Below are 22837 nucleotides of genomic sequence, written 5' to 3'. Positions count from 1 at the left end.
AACAGGGTAATTGGCAAGGAGGGAAAGTTCCTGAAGCCTTTATGGGATATACAGGCCCCATTGTTCCTGATCCAGGAGAGAGGCGGGAATACTGGGTGGATCAGAGGGAAAACCAATAGGACTTTAAACCTCATACCTAACCTATTTTTCTTCCCACCTTTCAGACCCAAGGGGCGGCTGTCAAGATCAGTACCTTTATGGTATGGGACCAGGATTGAGAGACAACTAAATAAGAAGGGAATCACCCCAGCGATATAAAAACAGGGCCGGGAATTCCCCTCTTCCCTCCGTCAGTCATCCTATAATTATTCCACCCATAAAGATTATCTCCAATCTCACCCCATCTACCCCTCCCCATTTCTAACAAATACTGAGGAGGAAGAGGCAAATAAGATCAGTACAGATTACCCATGGGAATAACATGGGGAAAGTAAGGTTAACCTGCCCTAAAAAGAACTTTGCCCCAAGGGTCAGGCAGTGAATAGTTACCATTTACACCCGACTCCACTTGAATGTTTTTTTCAATATTAAAAGGTGTGGTTTAACACAGGAGGATGAGTGACTTGGGGAAGCATTTTGGACCAGAGAAGCCGGGAAGCTGGGAGCTGCAGGAAGGAGGATCCGGAGGAGAATGACGTTCTGCAATGTTGGCCTGGTGTGTGAGGAGGGCTGCAGTGAGACCCGGACCTCGACCTAAAGCATCCCGGAGAGACTGTTTGCCGTCGCTACGCTACCCAGTGCATGACAGAGAGAGAGTACAACTCAGGAGCATGCTGTGGCTGGAACTGGAAAGAAAGGCAAGATTAATAAAACGGCACAAAGCAAGAAGCAGAAAGAAAGCAAGTAAATGGTGCATGCGAGCGGCGCAGAAATAAGGGGACAGAAAGTAAACAGATTTAAAAAGGAAAGGGCAACCAGCTCCGATGCAAATTTAAATGCGACAGAAATAAAGTGAAAGAAAAGCAAGAGGGTGCACAGGAAAATCAAGAGAAGCCTAGAGAGGGCAAGTGGCCCGAAAGCAAATAAAGAAGAAGGTACGACTGAGCACAAAAAGGAGGAAAGTGGGAGTATTAAAAGGTGCAGAGACGCAAAGGAAAGGGAGTGCCAGTGGGCACACCCAAGGACAGAAGTGAACAAAACAGAGGGGCAGAAGAAGCCCACTAACGCAGGAAGGTACAGGAGGCACAGAAGGAATACAGGTGGAAAAGAACAGTGCAAGTGTGCACCCCAGTGTGAAAACAATAAAAGACCATGCAAGTCTCCACAGTAAATACCCTAGGATAAAAAGGTACCAAGGAAAGGGCAAATAAGAAACAGAAAGGGGCAAAGAGTCAGAGTGGTCGAGCTCAGGAAAATCCAGGAGCCTGGCGTTTTTGAAAGCCTCCGATTATACCCCATGAGAAAGCTGTAGGCAAGAAAAGCTGTAACCAAGAGAAGGGCATATATCCTGACCAGCCGACTTGTGTTTAGAATAAGAGGGGCCTAAACTTGGGGAAGCGCACCCTGAGGAACCTAGAGAGGAACTGTGATGCATTTTGTTTTGTATTGAAAGTTGGAAGAGGCTTGTGCTTGGGGAAGGGAACCCAGAGAGGCATACTTAAGAAATCCAAGTACATCCCGACAAAACTGTTTGAAAGCTGGAAGGGGACTGAGCTTGGGTAATGGACTCCTAGGAGGCCCAGCTAAGTTGGAAATGATTGATTTGTTTCATAGAACTGAAACGACTAATGCTCGGGGAAGGGAACACCAAGGAACGTAAAGACATTGAAGGTATTGGAGTCCATTGCAAGCACCCTGTGGCGAAGGCCTTACAAGCAGCCTTATTTGATTGAACTCATTTTGAAAAACTTAAAACCACGCCTGGCAAGGAAGCCACTGGAACCCAACCTGGGTTTCCTTCTTTTTCTGTCGAACCACTACTTTGCATTTTTTACAAAAGACCCCCCCCCCCCACGTGCCAACACATTTTTGTATAGAGTGAGGGCAAGCATAGGTTTTATACACAGAGAGACTTTTTATTTGGACTTTGCCACCGACGGCCCTTAGAAGTATAATTTCTGGGAAACATCCCTGAAGCACTAGGGCAAGTTAAATATTACACTAACCCTGAAACTTTAAAGGTTTTGAAATCTTACTTTCTGCGTCAGTGTTTGTGTCTCTTGGCACCATGCCTGTCTCACTATTGACGCGTCTACATGGAAATGCCAAGACGCCGTGTTCCTCGACAAGTGTAAAGAAACCCTTTTGGATGACACAACTTTGGAGTTTCTTTTCCTTTGTGTCAGTGTATTTCATTTCGAGCGTCCCCGACTTGTTTCTGCTCTGTTCACCCATCTGCCAAGTGCGACACACTGAGAACCGGTACTTCTACTGCCTAAAATGAATGAACTCAGTAGTTGCTTTTCATTTCTTATATTATGGACAAATGTCTTTACCAAACCATATTTAAACGTGTGTCCTTACGAACGTTTAAAGTTTGAGCCTATTAATCTTGTCTTTTCACAATGTGTTTTTGTCTTTGCTTGTCCTTCTTTAACATTCAATGTTAATGGGTAATCTCTTTTCTTTAGTGTATACAAACAAAAATGTTTTTATTTACCTCACTGTTGATTCTGTGCTTCTTCACTACTCAGGAACTATGGTAACAATTTAGCCCCACCTTTACAAGTCTGAATATTCAGAAGAGGAAATCCTTGAAAGAGAAAAAACTCGAGACAATGTGGAAACAGATGAAAGTCATGAGGCTCAATCAATGGAGCCTGAACCCAGTCGCATGGAACACGTTTCCACCTGGTGTATCTGCTATCGTGAGCGTATGCCTATTCTGGTGAAGAACTGCTGTTGCAGAGAAAACTCTGCTGCTTGGCCTACATTGCCGAAGAAGACACCAACGCTATGAGTTACCGAGCTGCATGACTTCAGGGTTGCCTGCCTTACAAGATCCTTGTTGAGGATGATAATGGTCCTTATGCCCGAACTTCGAGCTACAGTGCACCATCGTAATCCAAGTAACGAGTAGGTTCACTGTATATATTTCAAATAAGGTAGCAGGCGCTCCTCTCCAGAAAGAACATGGCATGATAACCTGTTCTGAGATGAGAGTTTGCAGCACACGCTTTTTGCTCACTGTACCTTTCACAGATGGGAAATAGCCATTTGCATATCAGTCTTTGTCCCGCCCACATGGGCAGTCCAGCACCGAAATGCTGGAGTCCACATCTGGTTGCCCCCAGGTAACTCAGGTATCAACATATGTCTGTGTCCTTTGACTGTGTTCCGGGCCTTCTCCACATCCAGTCCCCTCCGTGATCAATGACAGTTCGCACCTGTGGGGTTGCGATCACAAGGGGGCTGCACTGCCGGGATTGAGGAGGTAAAACATTGTTAAAGAGGCCTGGTGGGTGTGAACGAACACCTTTATAAACACTGTGGGAGTCAACAAGAAAACATCTGTGAGATTGACAACGTATATCACCAGCTCTCCACTTTTTACCTTGCTTGCTGAGTCAGCTCATCTGTTCTTCCAAGTAATGGTTAGCAACCTTTTACTATTCTGTAGCGTTAACGTTCTCCATTAGGCCACTTTCTATTGCTTTATACTCAATGTACACCCCATTTTAATTTTTTTTTTATTCAAAAAGTCTATACCTTTATCAACCATCCTATGCATGTTTATCTCTGTAATTAGCACATACCAATTCAGAGTATTGTTCCCAAATGTAATCTTTCGTAGTGCATGTTTTCAATGCATGTTTGCTTTAGGTGCCATTTTTTTTAAATAAAGTTAATTTTCTTTCGCTATCAAATGAATATGATGTTTGATTAACTTACAGTGACACATTTTTAATAGTAATATAGTAATAGTTATTTATATAACAAATCATAGGGACAATCCAACAATCCAATCGTTTTGGGTTGCACGAATAACAGCCATGCTAAAAGTCAGAGTACAGTCCAGCATGCATTTCCAAAGGATTTCAATAAGAAAATGGCTCTTAAGCTGTAGATTTCCAGTGTCTGAAATTGAAAGTAGAGCCAATGATATTTTGGATGACGTGAGGGGCAATAGATTCTGCGTCTGCAGCATGCACTTCTCAGAATATCTGTACGAACGCTCATAATGCACTAAAAAGCGTCGCCCCGGACTCCATTGAAAATTACTTCCCAATGCAGTTCCAACTTAATTTCAGCACACACTGACCCAGGTGAGTAGTGGACGCTGAATTTTTCTTTATTTTGTTCCATGCAACTTTTTATTAGCATTTTCAAAACATTTCAACATTATATAAACCTGCCCCTCCCCCCTTTTGGTCCGATCCTGGTCCTTAGTTAGTCCCCCCCCCCATGCCTTCTTTGACCATATCTTCCATTGACTCTTGGACCCCCTTATAGTGGTGGAGTCCCTTCCTCTTCGGGAAATCCGCATACTTTGTCCCCATCGGCCTGCTCGGTCACTTGCTGGGTGTTGTGCCATCCCTCTCTGGGTCCGCACCCGTGCACCTGAATTGTCTGGGCCGGTGGCGGAAGCCTCAAACAGCATCCGTGTGGAGCCCCAGACTTCGTGAAGAACAGAGCACTCCCTATCTGGAGCGGATTTTAAGGTGCATTGTTCACCACAGATTAGCCGTATTACATCGAATAACTTCCTCACAGAACTAATAACTTCCTCAGAGAACTTCATGCACCAATTACACCTGGATGACTGAGGTTGATGCTTCCCCCCCCCTAGTGAGCTTTACTGCTTAACGCTGCAGAGACCTGTTCCTCCCTCTACCCCTTGGTACTGGAATACAATCTGCAAGACACCGATAGATTGGAGAGGGGTGGCAGATCTCCGTAGTGACAGGGGCCCTTTGCAGATTATAATCTCTCTGCCCCTTGCCTGCGATGGCTCAAATCGGAACCAACTGAGTTACACACCAAATCCCTGCCCACCTATGTGATACCGGGACACTCCTATCTGTGCAGGATGGCTCCCAACCGCCTATGTTCCCCTGGCCTTGAGGCAGACACATCAACTATACCTAGAGACAATGAATCACCAGTGTGCGTCGGCCTCCACACTGTCATATTGTACTTTTACGATGCATCGCTGTTTGACGGCTCCCAGACACACCACAATTGACACTCGCACCTGTTGCCAGCACTCAGAACCCCTAGCACTTCCATATATATGTCATGGTCAAGGGCAAAATAAGGAAACCAGGTACATGACCTCCAATCCTGCTCCTTCCAATACTGTGCTGCCAGACAAAGAAGCCTTTCCTGCATGGGAAAAGAGCCCAGTCTATGAGGCCTCCCATCCCCTACACTCCGTAAAGCCCTCCCTGACACCCTTTCTTTGACAGATTTGAAGAGTGCCATTGAGAACTCTAGATACTCTATGGAGGGCACCAACTTTGTACTCTTTTCAACAATATCTCTGGCAACTGCTCGCAAACTATGCTCCAAGCCTGCTAGCTCCCGTCATCTCTGTATGATTGCCCTTCGTAAGTACTTTGCATGGATTGTTTGTCTATTGCAAACAGTGTACCTTAGCTTGATGTCTGCATGAGCTTCACCATGTAATCCAGTGCCCCGAACGCAGCCCAAAGCAGCCACAGCCTCCCTAGTCTATTGCTCTGCCTAGCAATGAGAATAGCCTCTGGCACTGTTAATAATAATAATAATTTAGAATGTATATAGCGTTAAGAACCCTCAGGTATCTGAGCGCTGCTTATTACCCACAGTGTGTGGTGCTCATTTATCGACCTCGTAAGGATGAAAGGCTGAGTTTGGCCCTGCCAGGATTCGAACCTGCATCAACAAGCTCTGCACAGATGTCAAGGCGAGTGCTCTACTCGCTGTGCTATCGGACCGGACATAGGCATGTGACTCCAAGTCTACAGTTACTCAAATCCTTTAATACAACCGCCTGCTGATCCCTAGATTACGGCGTTGCCCCACCACACCTGTTCTGACCCTCAGGTGTGCACTTCATGACGACAGCTTTGCCTGCCTCGATATATTCTACCCATTTCTTAGCCTACACAGTGGCGTCTACTACTAAAGGTATTTAATCCACACGCAGCAATTATCTACATGCATTTTGCCGCTGGTATGATTACTGCTAATGTTTTTGTTAAAAAATGATATGCAATTTGTTGCCAGTACTCGTGCTAAATGCTACCTACCTGCAATTTGCCACCGCGGCCTTGCCTATGCTATAAACTCCCCATTTTTACTCTGCCATTGTTACCAATGTTTTCGCTTAAACTGTCTATTTGCATTCTGCCATTGCTGTCACTGCACGTAGTGTTATTGCTAAATTCTTTTCATTTGTAACTTGCCATCTCAGCCAATGTTGCCACTGCCATTACTTTACATTGCTTACCTGTTATCTGATATTACCGCCCCTTCTACCATTGCCAAGGGCTTAAGCACCTAAACCCCTCTAGTGTTAGTTAAGACACCATTGTGTCCCATTCACCCTACCTAACAAATCCACCATTAAGAAATACAAAGATTCATGGACCCTGCAAATCCAGGGGGAATCGCCCTTGCTCAGCAGGCTCATTCATTCAGGCAGGGAAGGGTCTTGCTTGTTTATGATGCATCGAACACCACCCCCTTCCATGCTCATCCCCCTTCCTCCCGAAAGTACCCCCCTTCCCTGCGCCACCACTACTACCCCATATCACCCCACTAACCATTACCCAGGGCAGTGAGACTTCATGCACTACCACCTCAATCAGCCCTCCTTCCACCTGCCCCATTGTTGGACCCATAAAGAGATTTAGACTCTCTTCTCGGACTGGCCTACACCACACCCGAAGGTATGCCATAACCCCTTTGTTGCCTGCCAACTCCCTCACTTTGCAAAGTCCCCAGGAACCCCTCGTACCAGACACATTATCTCCTGTGTCCACACCACTTCAGCAATCCCATAATTCACCACTTCCTAAAAGGCTGACTCCTTCTACTCTAGCATACCAAGGGTCACCTACAATCTGATACAGCCTAAAAAAAGTCCCAAGAACTCTAATCCAAATATCAAGAAGCCTGACTATACTGACACCTCTCTAACTTTAAAAAGGTGCCCTCATCAACGCAAGATCAATCACTGCCCATGCCCTCGACATTGCAGACCTCATCAAAGCCAACGATTTAGATACTCTGGCAGTCATGGAAACCTGGCTTCAGACGGCCTCAGGTCCCACCCCATCTTAAGCCATCCCAGAGGGATACACAATCTAAAGGAAGTACAGAATAACTGCTAAAGGAGATGGAGTAGCTCTCCTAGCCAAAAACACCTTTGACATAAGAATATCAGAAGAATTCCCCTTCACATCCGGTGAAGTAATCACCCTAAAAACTGCCCTCACGCACACTTGTACCCTTACCCTTCACATGTTCTACAGACCCCCCCAGGCCCTATATCTACATTCGCAGATGACATCGCCTCTGTTTTGGCTTATAATATGAAACCTCACTCCAAAGCCATCATCCTAGGTGACTTCAACCTAGGCTTAAACGATCCCCTTGACACCTATGCAGGCTTTCTGGCCAATTCCATGAAAGCAAACAGAAAATCGACCGGTAGAACAAAGATGACAGGATTCTGCGTCGTTATAATCAAATATTAACAATTACATGGTATTTATTTCAAATTGTCAACACGATTGTGTATAAGTAAAAAACTCAGCAAAAACGTTTCCCATAATTCACAACTCATTCATATCTCATATATACCCTCTTCATACTCGTAAACATTCTCAATCTGGGTTTTATTGTTTCCATAACAAAGAAAACCTCAATTCAAATTCAAGACTCCTGTTTTTAGATGTATCTCTCCGACTATATTGCAGGAGTTGTAGGTCTGTCGACAGATGTTTCGGTTGTAGTTCACTGTGGGCCGGAAACACCTTGCCAAATTATTCTAGCCAACCTTCATCAGGACCGAGTGCAACTGTCCAGTATATGTTGCCTCAAATGTGGATGGCGTGAGCCCAAAATCTACAAAATAGTGATAAACTAATTACAATACTTTCCTTTAGAACCTGTCATCTTATACAATTTTCGTAATACATTAAATGAGAAGCATAGCAATGTCTCGATCTATTGCTTTTATCTAGCTCACCTCCGCTGGATTTCGGGGGATGGTGACTTTGTAATGGGATTAGTCCTTGTTGTATATTCTGTGGCGTGGTGCTGGAAAGGACTGTGTACCTTCCTGCAAAAAGCAAAACAAACCCAACGGCCTGTTTTTAACTCCATGTAGTCAATCCTTATAACCTAGACTGGTCACGTAGCACAATTCCATGAAAGCCCAAGTGTTCACACATCGTATCTCCTCTCTGATTCACAAAAAAGGACGTTCCCTAGACTGGCTTGCTGACAATAATTGTGCCACAGACATCCTACTCAACACACCTTCTCATTGGTCGGACCACAACACCATCATCTTCTCCACCACTATAATGACTAGAAATATCAAACATAACCCTCTCACATCTACTGTACCGTTCAGAGGTTCAAAAAACATTAAATCGTGACAACATGCTACCCCTCTTGTCACCAATAACGAATACTGTTTACCCCGACGTAGATCCATCTTTATTAATCAGCCATTACAATAAAACCATGCTAGCAGCCATCGACAAAGTAGCTGCACAGAAATCTAAAAATGCAAAACCAATAGCGCACGCTAACCCTTGGTTCGCCTCAGACCTGAAAACCTTACGAGCAAACAAAAAGGTCTGCCGAAAGCAGTTGGCTTAAATCACCAACACACACAAACAAGACCCTCTTCCAGACACTAGCCAACAACTACAAGGATGCAATCATTAAAACTAAAAGTGACCTGAGGGTCCAGAATGCCCAATCAAGCTCCAGAGAATTATTTGCCATACTTCGCGAGTTGGAGTCACCAGCCCCCACTCTAGACTATGCCATCAAAGTTCAGCAATGGAAATGTCCTCGCAGATAAAATCACTCTTCTGCAAAATAAAATCGAAATTAAAATTTAAAAAAAACCTAGCCTCGACTCCTCCCCTCCAACCACATCCTCAACTATAGAACCACATGTGGCCTCTAAATGTATGTTCACGCCTGTGTCCAACCATTAATATCATCAAAGGTTTAAAACCATCAAGAGGTAAAGGTGACACTTGTCCCGCTACCTTCATCAAAGAATGTGCCAACGAGCTGGCACCCTTCATCACTACCCTCCCCAACTGCTCATTTGCCTCTAGCTCAGTACCTGACGACTTAAAAGAAGCCTGGGCATTACCACTGATAAAAAAATCCTACACTGGACCCTAACATTCCAACCAACTTCTGATCTGTCACTACTGTACCATTCTTACTAAACATCCTCGACTGTGTAGTCTATTTACAGATCCAAAAATTCCTGGAATCTAATAATCTCCTAGGCTTGAGACAATCTGGTTTCAGAACCGCCCATTAAACGGAAACAGCTCTTTTGGACTTAAAACGCAAATGGACTAACTCAAGGAGAGAAGAGACTTGTGCATCCTCCACCTGTTAGACCTAGCCGCAGCTTTCGATTTGGTTAACCATAAGATTCTAGGCCATCATCTAGAAACAGCTGTCCATTTCTCCCCTGAAGCCATCAAATGGATTGAATCCTTTCTCTCTAATCGTACTGGGAGGGTCTTCTCTGCCTCAGCAGCAGCCCCACCAGCTCCAGTAACATGTGCCGTACCGCAAGGCTCTTGTTTGTCACCTACATTATATAATGCTTTCAGAAAGCTTCTATTTGACAAGTTAGACAAAATGTGTGTCACGTATACAAATTATGCAGATGACAGTCAAATACTCATAGCTATCACAGTGTGTTATGACACAGGACACAAACAACCTTAACAAAATGCACCTGGCCATCCAGGCCTGGATGGCCCAAAACGAATTATGCCTCAACGATGACAAGACCAAATTAATTTTAATTGGCCGCAAATCTAAGATCAACAACCTATCACAACAATACAAATATTTCAACATTGATGGCAATACCATTAATGTCCCCAACCAAATAAAAACTCTTGGGGTCTATATTGACTCTTCCCTCACTCCAACAAGACAGGTCAATGCCATTGTCATTGTCTCGTCTGCAGCCTACATGTAAAACTAATCAAAGCCAGTAGACCTTTCCTCTCGACAAATAACAGCATTACCCTGGCAAGAGCATTGACCCTCTCTAGGATCGAGTGCTGCAATTCTCTTTTTGCTGGATCTAGTACAAGAAACATCAGAAAACTTCAAGTAGCACAAAATAATGCTATTAGAGCTGCCTTGAATATACCAACAAAATGAACATATTTTGTCAACTAGACGACACATTCACTGGTTTCCGGTCCAAGATAGGATTAAATTTACTCTCAACCACAAATGTCTTCTTACAACGCACCAGCATACCTTAGCAACCTAATTGTCAAACCCCAATCTAATAGACCTACACGAGCTTCATATTCTAACCTGATCGTTACACTGAGATTTAGGAGACAGAAAGCATTTGGCTCTAGCTTCCCTGTGGTAGCAGCCAAATTGTGGAACTCTCTGCCTCCAAAACTGAGAAACGAAACTTCCCTCTGGTAATTCTGAAAAAGCCTAAAAACCCTGATTTTCAGCTTAGAGTCAAAAGAATAGACATTGGCCCAGTCCAGACAGCCCATTCCAAACTAACTGCCCATTTCTATAACGATGAATACTAGGTAAACTCAACTAAGTACTTATGCCTGCAACCTTCAGTATCATATGCCACGCCTGTTAAGAACTCACGTTGTGCCACAACTGCTCTTTTTGATTCACTCGACACTAGGAATTTTATGTATATTTTTATGCATGATGTGTCTGATCTGTATATTTGTATTTCTGCATGATGTGAATATATGAAGCACTGTAACTGTACATGATGAAGCTCACCTCTGTAACCAATCTCTTAAGTTCAGCGCCTAGATGCCTCTGGGTTATGTGCGCTCTAGAAAATGGCCAAATAAATACATGCAAATAAATAAGATTGATGGGTGAAGCAGAGCAGCAGATCTCGAACTCCGAAGATGCCCGTCAACCAATGGAGCGTTGTTTGTCCACGGTGACACAGAAGATGAAGGACCTTGATGACAGAGTCGAGGATGGTGAGAAATAACCTCTGCATCATGGGCCTTCTGGAAAGGGCTCCAGTTTGCAACTCTTCCTAGAAAACTTGTTAAGAGACCTCATGAAACCAAAGACCCTCTCTAACCTCTTTTCAATCGAAAGGTCACACCAAATTCTCACTGGCTCGCCGATTCCAAATCGCAAGAGCGGAAGGACCTATAACAGACGATGGCGCCAAAACCAGGAAGGTTCGGAAAGCCTGTCAATCCTTTTATATGATTAAAAGATATCTCCATGCGAACAGGGTCAAATTTGTCCTGTTCTTCCCGGCACTCCTCATAATGAACCATAACGGAATGATCCAATCCTTCTCAGACCCTCAAACGCATGGACATGGACAGAGACTCACTTGGGGAAAGACCCCGGTCGGCGAGGATGAGGAAGGGATACTCCGGGATCACAGAACCAGGCACCGCCCTCTAGTGTGCCGAAACCCCAACTACCCTCGACTCTCTCTCCGATAGATGCCTCAGACTCATTGTGGAAAGTGGGCTGAGATCCCTTGGAAACTGGAGACCTAATGTTCTAACGGTTGGGGAACTGACAAGCCTCGGCTATTGCCCATTGGCACAGGGCCAGGGCTTGCCAAACTGGCCACAACTGAGAAAACACTCCCTCTTCTGTCTGATTTTCTTTCTCTTTTTTGGTTTTGTTTGCGTGATCTTTTGACACTGTATTATTTCCTTTGAATTCTAGTTTTGGGACTAATTCCTTACATGTTTGGGTGACAGGTACTTCAGGTTGGGGTGAAGTATGCGCGGGAAGATGGAGGGGGTTTTAATTTCTATTTTTGAAAGCACACAGGATTGGTGAAAGGGAACAGAGGGTGGTGTATGTACCTTGGCTGGACCTATGGGACATGGTTAGATCCAAAGCACTTCCCCCTATAAGACCTGAAAATACAGATAGAAAACAGACTGATGTCATGGAATGTGAATGGCTTAGGTTCTCGCAATAAGAGGAGCCTTGTTCTTCAGTTTCTTAATAGATACTGGACACTTCTTCTTGAAACACATCTGGCGGGCTCAGATTGCAATTTCTTAAACGATCAAACTACAGAAACGCAATACATGCAGGCTTCTTCAGGGGTTCCCATGGGGGTACTGCTACTTACACATTAAAGGTTACCTATTATGGTCCTTTCTATGAAGCGAGAGCCACTAAGTAGATTTCTTTGAAGGGGAGCTATGAGGGAACACTATTGGTATCCTTGCTGTCTATGCCCCTCCTCCCCTTTCTGGAGAGCTCCTAAATACCATCCAAAATGTGTTGCTCTACCATCAGGACGAATTCTGGGAGACGACAATGAAGTCATGGACCCAAGCACGGGTCGGACTCAACTTTTGGGGCAGAGACCCTAATGTACCCACTAGACTACACACTTCCATGACAGCGCTCGACCTTTGTGGTGTATGGAGGGCAGTTCACGGGCTGGGTGGGGGCTATTCCTTCCACTCTAGGGTACATGCATCTATGTCTAGAATAGATAACTTTTTTGTCCAACATCAGAAGGCGCATACAATCGCCTCAGCTAGGTTCCTGGCAAGGGCTATCTCGGACCACTCACCACTTCTCCTAGAATTAGAAAGTAATAGGCCCAAAAAGGACAGGTTGGCATTTACATAACTACTATCTCGGCTTCCCAGATGTTATGGAAGGGATCACGGCCAAAACTGGAGAATATTTTACACTTAACACTGGGTCGGTTAATAGTCCAACAATACTCTGGAAGGGGGTTATAAAGTAGTTTTAAGAGGTAAATTGATATCCCTAATTTTGTCAAAACGTAAGCCCAGACACAAAAGAGAATGGAGGGTGAAATTGTGGCTCAGAGCCTTTAAGAGAAATTGCTACATTCTGACTCCCCTCTGAGGCATAGATTACTTTTGACGGGCAGAGAAACACTTTGAAATATTCATCTCGACACCGCAAAAGAAGCACATGAGGATAGGCTGAGCAGAATTTACGAGGCTGGGGATGAAGTCAGAAGATGCTAGCTTGGTTGGAGAGTAGGGATGAGGGGAATAGATATGTTAGGGAACTAGAAGATGAGAATGGCGAACGTAATATGGAGAACAGTGTTCGCTCAATGTTGTGAAGCCATATATCAGAAAAGACATGACCCTCCTACGAATCGTGAACTATTATGTAACGTCACTCTTCCCAGACTCTCTGAAGAACAGACAGACAAACCTTGAAGCTGATATCACAGAGGAGGAGATGGCGGAAGCACTCTCCTAACTTCAACATGGTATAACTGCAGGCCCCAACAGGCTCCCAATATAGTGTGAAAAACATTGGGCAGCCAGTCCCACAATTGCTTAATTTATTGCTACATAGCAGAGAAGTCAACACCCTACCCCTGGACCTACAGCAGGGCACATTTGTGGTCATCCAGAAGAAAGATAAGCCCCCCCCCCATTTATGCTCCTCCCATCGACCAATTTTCCTTATAAATGGGGAAACTAAACTACCGGCCAAAGTACTTGCTAATTGAATGCTACGGGTGATCACTTCATTGATACACCAAGACCAGACCATTGCGGTTTTCTACCAGACAAATCCACCCGAATGAATATCAGGCAACTCCCATTTGACAATGGACCGTGCTTCAGTTCTTCCTGAACCTCTAGCACGCCTCCCAGTTGATTTTGAAACGGCTGTGTCCTATGGGAACATCTGTGGCGGGTGCTGGCAAAAATGGGCTTTTGGGAGCAGTTCCTTCATTGGGTCAGGCTATTGCAAATCATGGCACCTATTGCAAAGGTAAGGGGAATGGGATAACGTCAAGAACTTTCCCCTGGAGAATCAGGCAGGGCTGCCTCCTCCCTCCCTCCCTCCACCCCTTTTGTTTACAATAGCTACTGAACGACTGGCAATACAACTTTGGACGGATACAACCTGGGTGGGATTCCGCTTGCCCACTGGACACAAGGATAGAGTCTCCCTCTACACAGATGACCTGATATTTCTGGGTAACACAAGGAAATCATGCCCCATTGTAACCAAATGTTTACAAGAAAAGGAGGCATTTAGTCAATTGGCATAAAACAAACAGTCTTTTTCCAGTACAAGATGGTAATCTGGAACTCCACCACAACTACCTCTATTAGATTTCACGTGTGGCTTTCAAATACTTGGGCATACATATTGGAACAAATCAAGCAAACTTCTGTGACCAAAACCTACATCCCATTATGGAGCGATTTATACAAGACGTAAAATACTGGCAAACTCAGCCAATAACACCTATGTGGAAAGCAGCATTATTTATGATGCTCATGCTGCCTACATATCTTTACCTCCTTCAAAAAGCTTGCCTGCCCGTTCCCGAGACGAAGTCTACCAAAGTGAACTCTGCTCTCAGAGACCTTTTATGGGGTGGAAAGCAACCTAGGATTGGTCTATCTACATTACAATGATCATTGTGAGAGGGAGGCATAGGACTATTGAATCTTAGACACCACTACTAGGCCAGTCAAATGACGGTGGTCAATGATTGGTTGCACGGCAACACTCATTTACCCCATATTAAGTTTGAACTGGAGCGGATGACAGGGCCTGCACCGGTACAATCACTATACGGGAGTGGAAGTGATCCTGCCCTACCAGAGGTAACAACATATTATTAAAAAGGTATGGAAGGTTGTGACTCAGGGCATTGGTTGGGGTGGGATACCGACGCTTGCCCAACCTTTGTGGCAAAACTCACCATTACCCGAAATTAAAAAATTGGTGCGCGTTTGTGGGATGGGCTTGCAGTGGTATCCTTACTCTAAAGAACATGTTGGATGAGGGGGATCTCGTTGACATCCTCGATTTACAACAGACGTACGTGCTCCATGAAGTTGAAAGATAATTACTATATTAAAATTACCCATGCTCGATTCAAAGATATACATGATGTCCCGCCCTGATCCCCCTTAAAAGCTAACATCTTATCAGAACAAATGAGCATAAAGGTCACTTCCAAATTATACCAGTGTATATCGTCCTTATCTCAAGACTTACATGGGCTACAGCATAGACGGGAGATGGATGCATGGGTCACAGACCTGGAGAACTGGGTGGAAGCTATGATGTTCCCGAGGGAGATGTCAATTCCCTCCCAATTTTGAGTAATCCAATGTAAAATTAATAGGACTTATTATTTCACGTACCTTGCACTTTAGATGTAGACCGGCATCAAATCCACGATGCCCGAAATGCGACTGATCAGACGGTACCTCTTTCCATATCATATGGGAATGCCCACAGATACACTGCTTCTGGGAAAGAGCTCTATTTAGGTTGGCAATGGTTATGGGAATATCAATACCTGGTGAGGTTATGGAAATAGCAATAACTGGTGAGCCCAAGTTGATGTTGGGAATATGGGGAACCAATTCCTATGGTCATCTAGAAAAAATACTGCTGTCTACGGCAGTCATCTTTATAAAAAGAAACATAGCTATGAAGGGGGGTAAGCCAGACATTCCTAGATATGGTAAGTGGGTATTGTTAGATAAGAGTTTCATTTTTGTGATAAATCTTACTGACCTGTGTCAACCCAAGAACGTTTTGCTTGGACTTGGTGATCATTTCTCCTTGTCTTTAGGTGAGTGGGAATCTTTTTCCCTTCTCACCCAGCCTTTTACAATTTTTATGGGTGACCTTTTTATGTCTCTCCATAGTGTGTGATTGGTGTTATAGTTTCCTATAGCTTTTGGGCTTGGGCTGCCCCTTTGGGCTTCCCTTTTTAATTCTCGTATATCCTCTTGGGTGAACTACAGTTCCCAAGGAGTAAAGTGGGATTACCATTCCCTTTACATTTTATATAGTGAGCCACCACACCCCACCTTATGTGGAGTGCTGGGGAGATAATGTATCCCCTTTCTCACTTACCTGGTAACAATTGTGTTACAATTACAAGTTAACTTGAATGGCTGGTGGCAGTGGTTTTACCTTAATGAATTTTTATTCATATTACTCACATGTTGTCAAATCAGCCGCAGTAATGCATAAGAGGGACACCGTTCTGCTAGAATGGTGGGCTCCTTCGTTTTCACTATTTTTAAGTATCCTTGTTCTTTCTTGGGTCTTGGTTTTTCTGCAGTCCTTGGCAGGAAAGATCTTGGTTGTAGTTTTGTCTCTGGCAGAAGTTCCTTGTATTCCCCGCCCAGGCTCCAGAGTGTATGTGAAGGCAGGAAGCGAGGGAGGAGTCTAAGACTCCACCGCCCTTGTCTTTAATCTTGTCTGAAAGGAACCATTTCCTACTGGGGGGCTGGCTGTCTGGGAGTGTTTGCAAATATTATGCTGTAGTTCCTGTTAAAGACTGATTCTGGAAGCTGCTGACGAGTTGACCACTGAAGCTGAATCCAAAGAGGAAGACGAAGAGCCTGATGTAAACCCTTCCTTCCAATCGACCTGGGGGTCCCAAAGATGTTGAGGCTGGTGAGAACCACTACTCTCAGACGACATGCATTTTGAGCCATCCCTTGATGAGCTGCGACCTTGCTGGGCTGCAAACTGCCAATACCCAGGGACCACGAGCCAGTGTGCGGTCCATGGTCTTCCCAAGTCAGATTCCTGCTGAAACTTTGGTGGACTCTTGCTGACCTCCAGAGGCACGATTCGAATCCCTGAAATCCCTTCACTAGAGTTCCTGTAAAAGGGTGCCAAAACCAGAGAACCACGAGATGCCATGATGAATCCCTTGTTGGAAGCTTTTCGGACGACTGCTGCTGCAAGCTCCCCTCCAGTGTCCATTTCGTTCGTCACTAGACCGAGATTCCAGGGACTGGGTCCTGTGTTGTTGCAGCATGAAGCCATCCACCCAAGAGCTCTTTGTTTCTGCTAAGGTACTGTGTTGACTTGGGTTTTACTTACTTCAAGTCTTGAGTCGATCCAGAGTGGGTGATTTGTGCGTTTGGGAGTTTGCCCATGCCATTCGCCCAGGCCTAACACTGTAACAACTCTAGGGAGTCTTCTGTGAAGTCCCTTAAAACTTCAAACTAACTCTGAAGCTAATACTTACTTGTGTGAAGAAATATCCTCTGGAACTCTGACATTCATGCGTCTGAACCCTATTGTAACCTGCCTACACCTGGCTCCAAGACAACTAGACTCCCTCTTCTGCCTCTGAGAAAACATGCTATAGATTAGGGTAGGTGAGGACTTTAAATGATAAGGCTTCTGCCTTGAAATTATAACAAGTGTGAAAAGTACTTACTTGTTAAAGAAGTTACTGTGGTAAGTATCTCTGTAATAGACATATGTTACAAAGTGTCTAAAATGTATCACTTACCTTTAAGTTGGTGGTTGCTGCTCTAAAAAGTACATCAGTCATACTTACTTTGAACTGTGTTCCCCCACTGCTAAGTTATAAGTGCTGGTACGGTTTTATTCTTCTTAACTGAATGAGTGTAAAAGCTTAGCAATAGGGGTTACCGACCTTGAATAACTGTGTTCTTCTTAAAGCGTACCATTGTGTTTTGCTTTCCCTGATCTGCTTCAGTGCATTTCTAAAACAGCCTTTCAGTTAATACTGGTCTTCGAGTTGCTTGCAGCCCCTCTGAAAGTATATGGGTCCATAATTACCCTGAACTGCTGATTGCCTTCTTAAATGTCTACACTTCTAAAAAGTATCCTTGGTATAGCCATCTATTCAGTGGACAGAAATAGTGTTATAGTGTAAATATCAATTGATTACACTGAACATGAATAGCTGCTGCTCTTCTTAAACTGTATTATTGGGTTGTGCTTTCTCTGAATTGCTTTAGTGCACTTCTAAACTAGTGTCACTGTAGTTTATGGCCCCTCTAGAAAGTATACAAGTTAAGTTAATCCCTTTGAACTGTGTTCTTAAAAGTAAGATTGGTGTTGTAACTGTATCCATTCTTGATAGAAGAAAGTTACATATGTTGCAAGATATACTTGTAACAGTGTTGATCTAATTAGGTAATTCTGTAATTGAATAACACTGTATGTTATGACCAATAGGGTCTGCTGCCCTTGAATTACAGATGGTATTCTAAAAGTATAACTAACCAGGTCTTATTACCCAAGAATAGCAGTGTTATCCTGAATGCATAACTTTAGGTTCAACTCACCTTTACTTGTTTAATGCTCCTCTAAATAAGGTTATTCTTTGGTTTGCATAAGTATTAAGTTGGTTTTTATATGATATGTGATAGTACTTACCTTTCCCAAGATTTATCTTGACCTACATGGAATTATAATAAATCATAATTTTACAATACATAGTGTTTCATTGTTAGGCAGAAACCTGTGCAGTTCCCTCTGGGACTACTGCAAAAGATTTAAGACTACAGGTGTTTGGCAGTAAACCCACTTGGTAGCAGTCTGTACCACACAGATTCACTTGGAAGCTGTGGCTGAGCAGTCAGACTTCCCTCAAGAAGAATTAGGCAGTATACAGAGTATTCACAATAGGTCAAAAGAGCACAGTAGAACAAGTAAACAGTGACCAGGGCTTGGTGTAAAAGAGATATAATTATTTATTTAAAACCACATCTAGAAAAACACACAGGCACTAATAGTAAGTTATTCAAAAACACGGTCACTAAAAGATATACACTCCCTTAGCAGAATATTAGACAAGTCTTAAGTAAAGCCCCACTTATTTTCAGACAGCGGTGAGCGCTTAACGCAGATGGCACTCTAATAATTCGTTTTAAGAGGGAGAGAAAAGCAGAGAATAAATTGAAACAGATCCCAACACTTTTTCAAGAACACAACAAGAGAGGGAGGCAAAGTAAAACCGTGAGTTTAGAGTTCAGTAGGCCGGATCCACTTTAAGAGGATCAAAACGAAATGTGTCCAAGGTCACACGGTTGCAGTGCAAAAGAGTCTTGTAAAGGTTCAAAAAGGAGTTGGACCAAAAGAAAGGGACCAGTTAGAGGGTCAAGACGGCCAGCCCAGTCCAGAAGGTTAAGGGGTTATTACCTTGTAGCAATCTTTAGAAAGGGAGGCCTGGCGGACACGGTACCTTAAAGTGGTGAGAATACTCCAGGGGGGGCAGTTGTTCCTGGCAGCGGATGCAAGTCGGTGCTTCGTCCGGGGGAAGAGAGGATCTCGCCGGGGAGAAAGACAGGAGTCCGTTGCACTGCCAGGGAGGAAACCAGCCGCAGAGTTTCTCAGGTAAAAGGAGCGGTCCTTTAGTTTGCGGTCCAGTGGTAAGTGGCTATCCGGTTGCCGGGGTGCTTGGCACAGGCAATTCGACCACAAGCCGGTCTGGGGTGCGAAGAGAAGAAGGTAAACTGGTTGTGCCCACCAGTCAGGGGAAGAAGCCTCTCCAGCCGGGAGATCTTCTCTGTCGTCGGGAAGTGGTGAGTCGGTTCCGCAGAGCTCCACCGGTGGTGTCGTTGTGGTAGGTCGGCTCAGCTTCTCCCTCGTCGGATTCTCAGGTCCTGTGGCGACTTCTGAAGTACCACTCCCCAAAGCCCTGCTTTTATGCAGCACACCCCCATTCACTCAGCCTAGCTGTCAAACATGCTAAGTGGTGAGCCGGCCAATCACACAAGAGTGCGACTTGAGTTACCTTGGTAACTCAGGCCAGGGTGCCTAAACCCCCTCCCACACTCCCTGTGGTACCCAGACAGAGTGGCACAGAGTGGAACAAAGGGCTCGACTTGGGTTGGAGTCACAGAAGAGAACACAAACGCCATTTTAGAATCGAGTCCTGGCAAAAAATACCAACCGGCGAATTAATATTAATTAAATAAACCGGCAGTATGTCCGAGGCTATGAGAATTAAATAATTAAAGTTGGTAGCCTCGAACAATGGGAAAATCCCATAGGGATATATTTGCGGTCGAATATAAAAAGTAGTATCCACTGCCACCAGCCAAAACTCGATCAGGGGGGGACGGAGAAGTGCCCCCTCGACTAACAGACCCCAGGGCAATCGAATTGCCCCGACCAGTACGTCCACAATATGATGGTTTGTACTGGTTTCTGTTAATAATTTGGGACTAGTAAAGCCAATGGTGACTTTACATGCCCTGGGAGACAGTAGTCAGTCCCAGGGTATGGAGTCTATGGTGGGGTGTCACTATGACACCCCTGTGTTACTGCACGGAGGGTGCTGTGTAACACACATAGGCCCTCATTACAAGTTATGCCGGTAGCCATGCCGCAATTTGCGGCATGGCTGCGGGCAAAACCGCATCCGTGTCCGTGTCCTCGGAATGAGGACTTACCGGACCATTCTGAGTTCGGATGGCCCGGTAATTCCTCACTCGAGGACACGGACACGGTTCATCCCCATTCCCATTCCAGCCCCTAAAGGGCTGAATGGGAATGGGAGAGGGAGTAAACAACGGGCCATTACGAGATGGCCCGTTGTTTGCTCCCTCTTCCCCTCGCGGGACACGGTATGCACGCCTGGTTTTCCCAGGCGTGCTTAACGTGTCCCGCGAGGGGACCTCGTAATGTGGCGGAACGGGTTGAACGGCGCCGCAGCCTTTTACGGCGCCGTTTAACCCGTTCCGCCAGGGTCGTAATGAGGCCCATAGTAAAAACACATGAGACCCTATGGAGTAAAGGACCCCATAGCCCATAAAACACATTAGCAGTCAAAGGAACAGCATAAATCATGTCCAAGAGTGGGAGAAAGAGAGTCTCACTCTTGGCAGGAGAAAAAAAAAACTCCAGAAATCCAGCAAAGCTGCTGGGGGACTCTCTAGGTTAGGAAATTCAGCCTAAAGAGAGAATTCTCCCTAACACTCATTGGAACATATGTATGCTACAATTTCTTTGCACTGATCTACAGCCCTCTTTCCCTCCTAAGATAAACCTGGCTGCTCTGCCTACGCTACCAAGGTGGTACAGTGGAGTTTTGTACTGCGTCAGATATAGTTTTATGAAGCCCTTATTTGGACTTTAGAAAAACTGTCCTAACAGATATAGGATATGCATATCAGCATGCCATAAAGAAAAATAAAAGAAAAAACATTTTTTTTTAAAAAGTGTATAATGCACAGGGATGCCCGACCAAATTCCAGAATACATGGCATAATTGGGAACAAGCTTCTTAATGAGGGTAGGGGGATATGGTCACCCGCAGGATAAGATAAATAGTGGGAATTGTATGGGTACACAAAAACTGGTTTGCCTTCGTACTCCTGGAACTCTTGGGTTAGGTCAATCAATTGTGCTCATTTGGTTTTGTATTGTTATCCTTGTAAGAAGGACTTTGCAGATGGGCCAAAGTGTGTAAAGAAAGACATTTTCAGAGTGTTTATATGTTATGTGGCATATTTGATTGGAATTCTTGTTGATAGAAAAAAAATATCTTTTATCTTTTCATTAACACAGTAGGACCACTACATCGCCTAAGGCACCAGCTCCCTCTAGCTGGTGACAACAGGCGATGGGATACAGAAGATACAGTAGGTTTTCATTCACACAGAAGGACCAGTATATAACCTATGACAAAAGCTCCATCTAGGGGTGACAACACGCAAAGCGGGCAGGGTCTACTGCGCATGACTACATCGGACAAACATACACCTGGCCTTTTATTATATAGATGCTTTTAAATGCATTTAAACATATTTTCTTTTTAAAAAGAAGTTGACCACCCCATTTTTTACATTTTATTTATTTAGAACGCGCTCAATGGGCCCGGAGGCATGATGGCGCATACAGACAGAAAACCACATACAAATATAAAACAAAGTGAAGCCAAACGATAAGAATCAATAGGCATTATTACCAGTCTGGCCTCCAAACTCGGGTCCAGGTTCCCTGAATGGGGAAATACTGGGTTATTCCAACCTTGGAGGGCCCGGTATTTCCCCATCCAGGGAACCTCGACCCGGTACATCCCCATTCCCATTCGAGCCCCCATAGGGCTCAATGGGATTGGGGAGCATGCTAACAACGGACCTGTTAATGACGGGCCCGTTAGCATGCTGGGCCGCTTGCGGGACCCGCAAAGGACGTCTCGTAAAACCAGGCGTCCAGAGCGGGTCCCGCGAGCGGACCTCGTAATAGGGCGGTAAGAGGTTAACGGCTCCGGCACCTTTAACAGCGCCGTTAACCCCTTACCGCCATCCTCCTAATGAGGCCCAATGAGTCCATAGCTAGGGGAGATCAGTTCAATACAATATTTAAATTAGAATTCAGTGATAGATGATTCAACTTGATAATTTTATGCAAAAAACAAGGGTAGGCTACTAGATCCGCATCCCACTACAATGCAGTCTGTGTTCTCTGAGCTGCACCAGTTCTCGATCTGTATTCTCCTAAGGACCTTCAGGTACTGAGGTCTAACGCAGTTCGGTATCACTTTTCGATTAAGCCAAGCTAAGATTTTGTTCTTAAGGGCCTCCCTGGATTCAGATTGAGCTGGTCTCTTACATTTGTAAGAACAAAATTTCTGGGATCCAAGCAACGCTCCCAAGCTTATAGTCGGTAATATTCGCCATAGCAGAGTTCTTAATCCGTACATCCTTGTTCTTTGAAAAGTCCATGATCTCAGCAGACTTACTGATCTCGGGGCATGCAATAAGGACTGCTGGTTTCACTTGCTGCATAGACCTCAATGGCGGAGACTCAGTGGTGTCAGTTTGACAGCCCTGATGTAACCCCTGCTGAATAGCTGTTTGTGAGTACTTTTCCATTGTGTTATCTGCAGGTTGTAGTGACATGTGGGGGATTGGTAGATCCGGCT

The 22837-nt window shown here is 44.7% G+C and overlaps 1 protein-coding gene across 11 annotated transcripts in view; it reads right to left on the bottom strand.

Annotated features, from left to right (window-relative positions):
* LOC138569691 (GATOR1 complex protein NPRL3-like) overlaps positions 1-22837 on the bottom strand; it is a 247575-nt gene that overhangs the window by 60926 nt on the left and 163812 nt on the right. For 4 of the 11 annotated variants that reach the window (XM_069647888.1, XM_069647891.1, XM_069647886.1 and 1 more), the window contains 2 exons: positions 8120-8212; positions 7609-7995 (listed from right to left, as the gene is read on the bottom strand). The exons of the other annotated variants lie outside the window; for them this stretch is intronic. In XM_069647888.1, coding sequence (XP_069503989.1) covers positions 8159-8212 — 54 coding nt within the window. In that variant the 3' untranslated portion in view covers positions 7609-7995; positions 8120-8158. Of the gene's footprint in view, positions 1-7608; positions 7996-8119; positions 8213-22837 lie in introns of those variants that run through there. 11 annotated transcript variants of the gene reach the window in all.

Source organism: Ambystoma mexicanum, chromosome 2q (genome assembly GCF_040938575.1).
Source record: "Ambystoma mexicanum isolate Mex_15411 chromosome 2q, UKY_AmexF1_1, whole genome shotgun sequence".
NCBI lineage: Eukaryota > Metazoa > Chordata > Amphibia > Caudata > Ambystomatidae > Ambystoma > Ambystoma mexicanum.
Note: the sequence above shows the minus strand (reverse complement) of the source record. Positions and strands in the feature narration are given on the sequence as shown.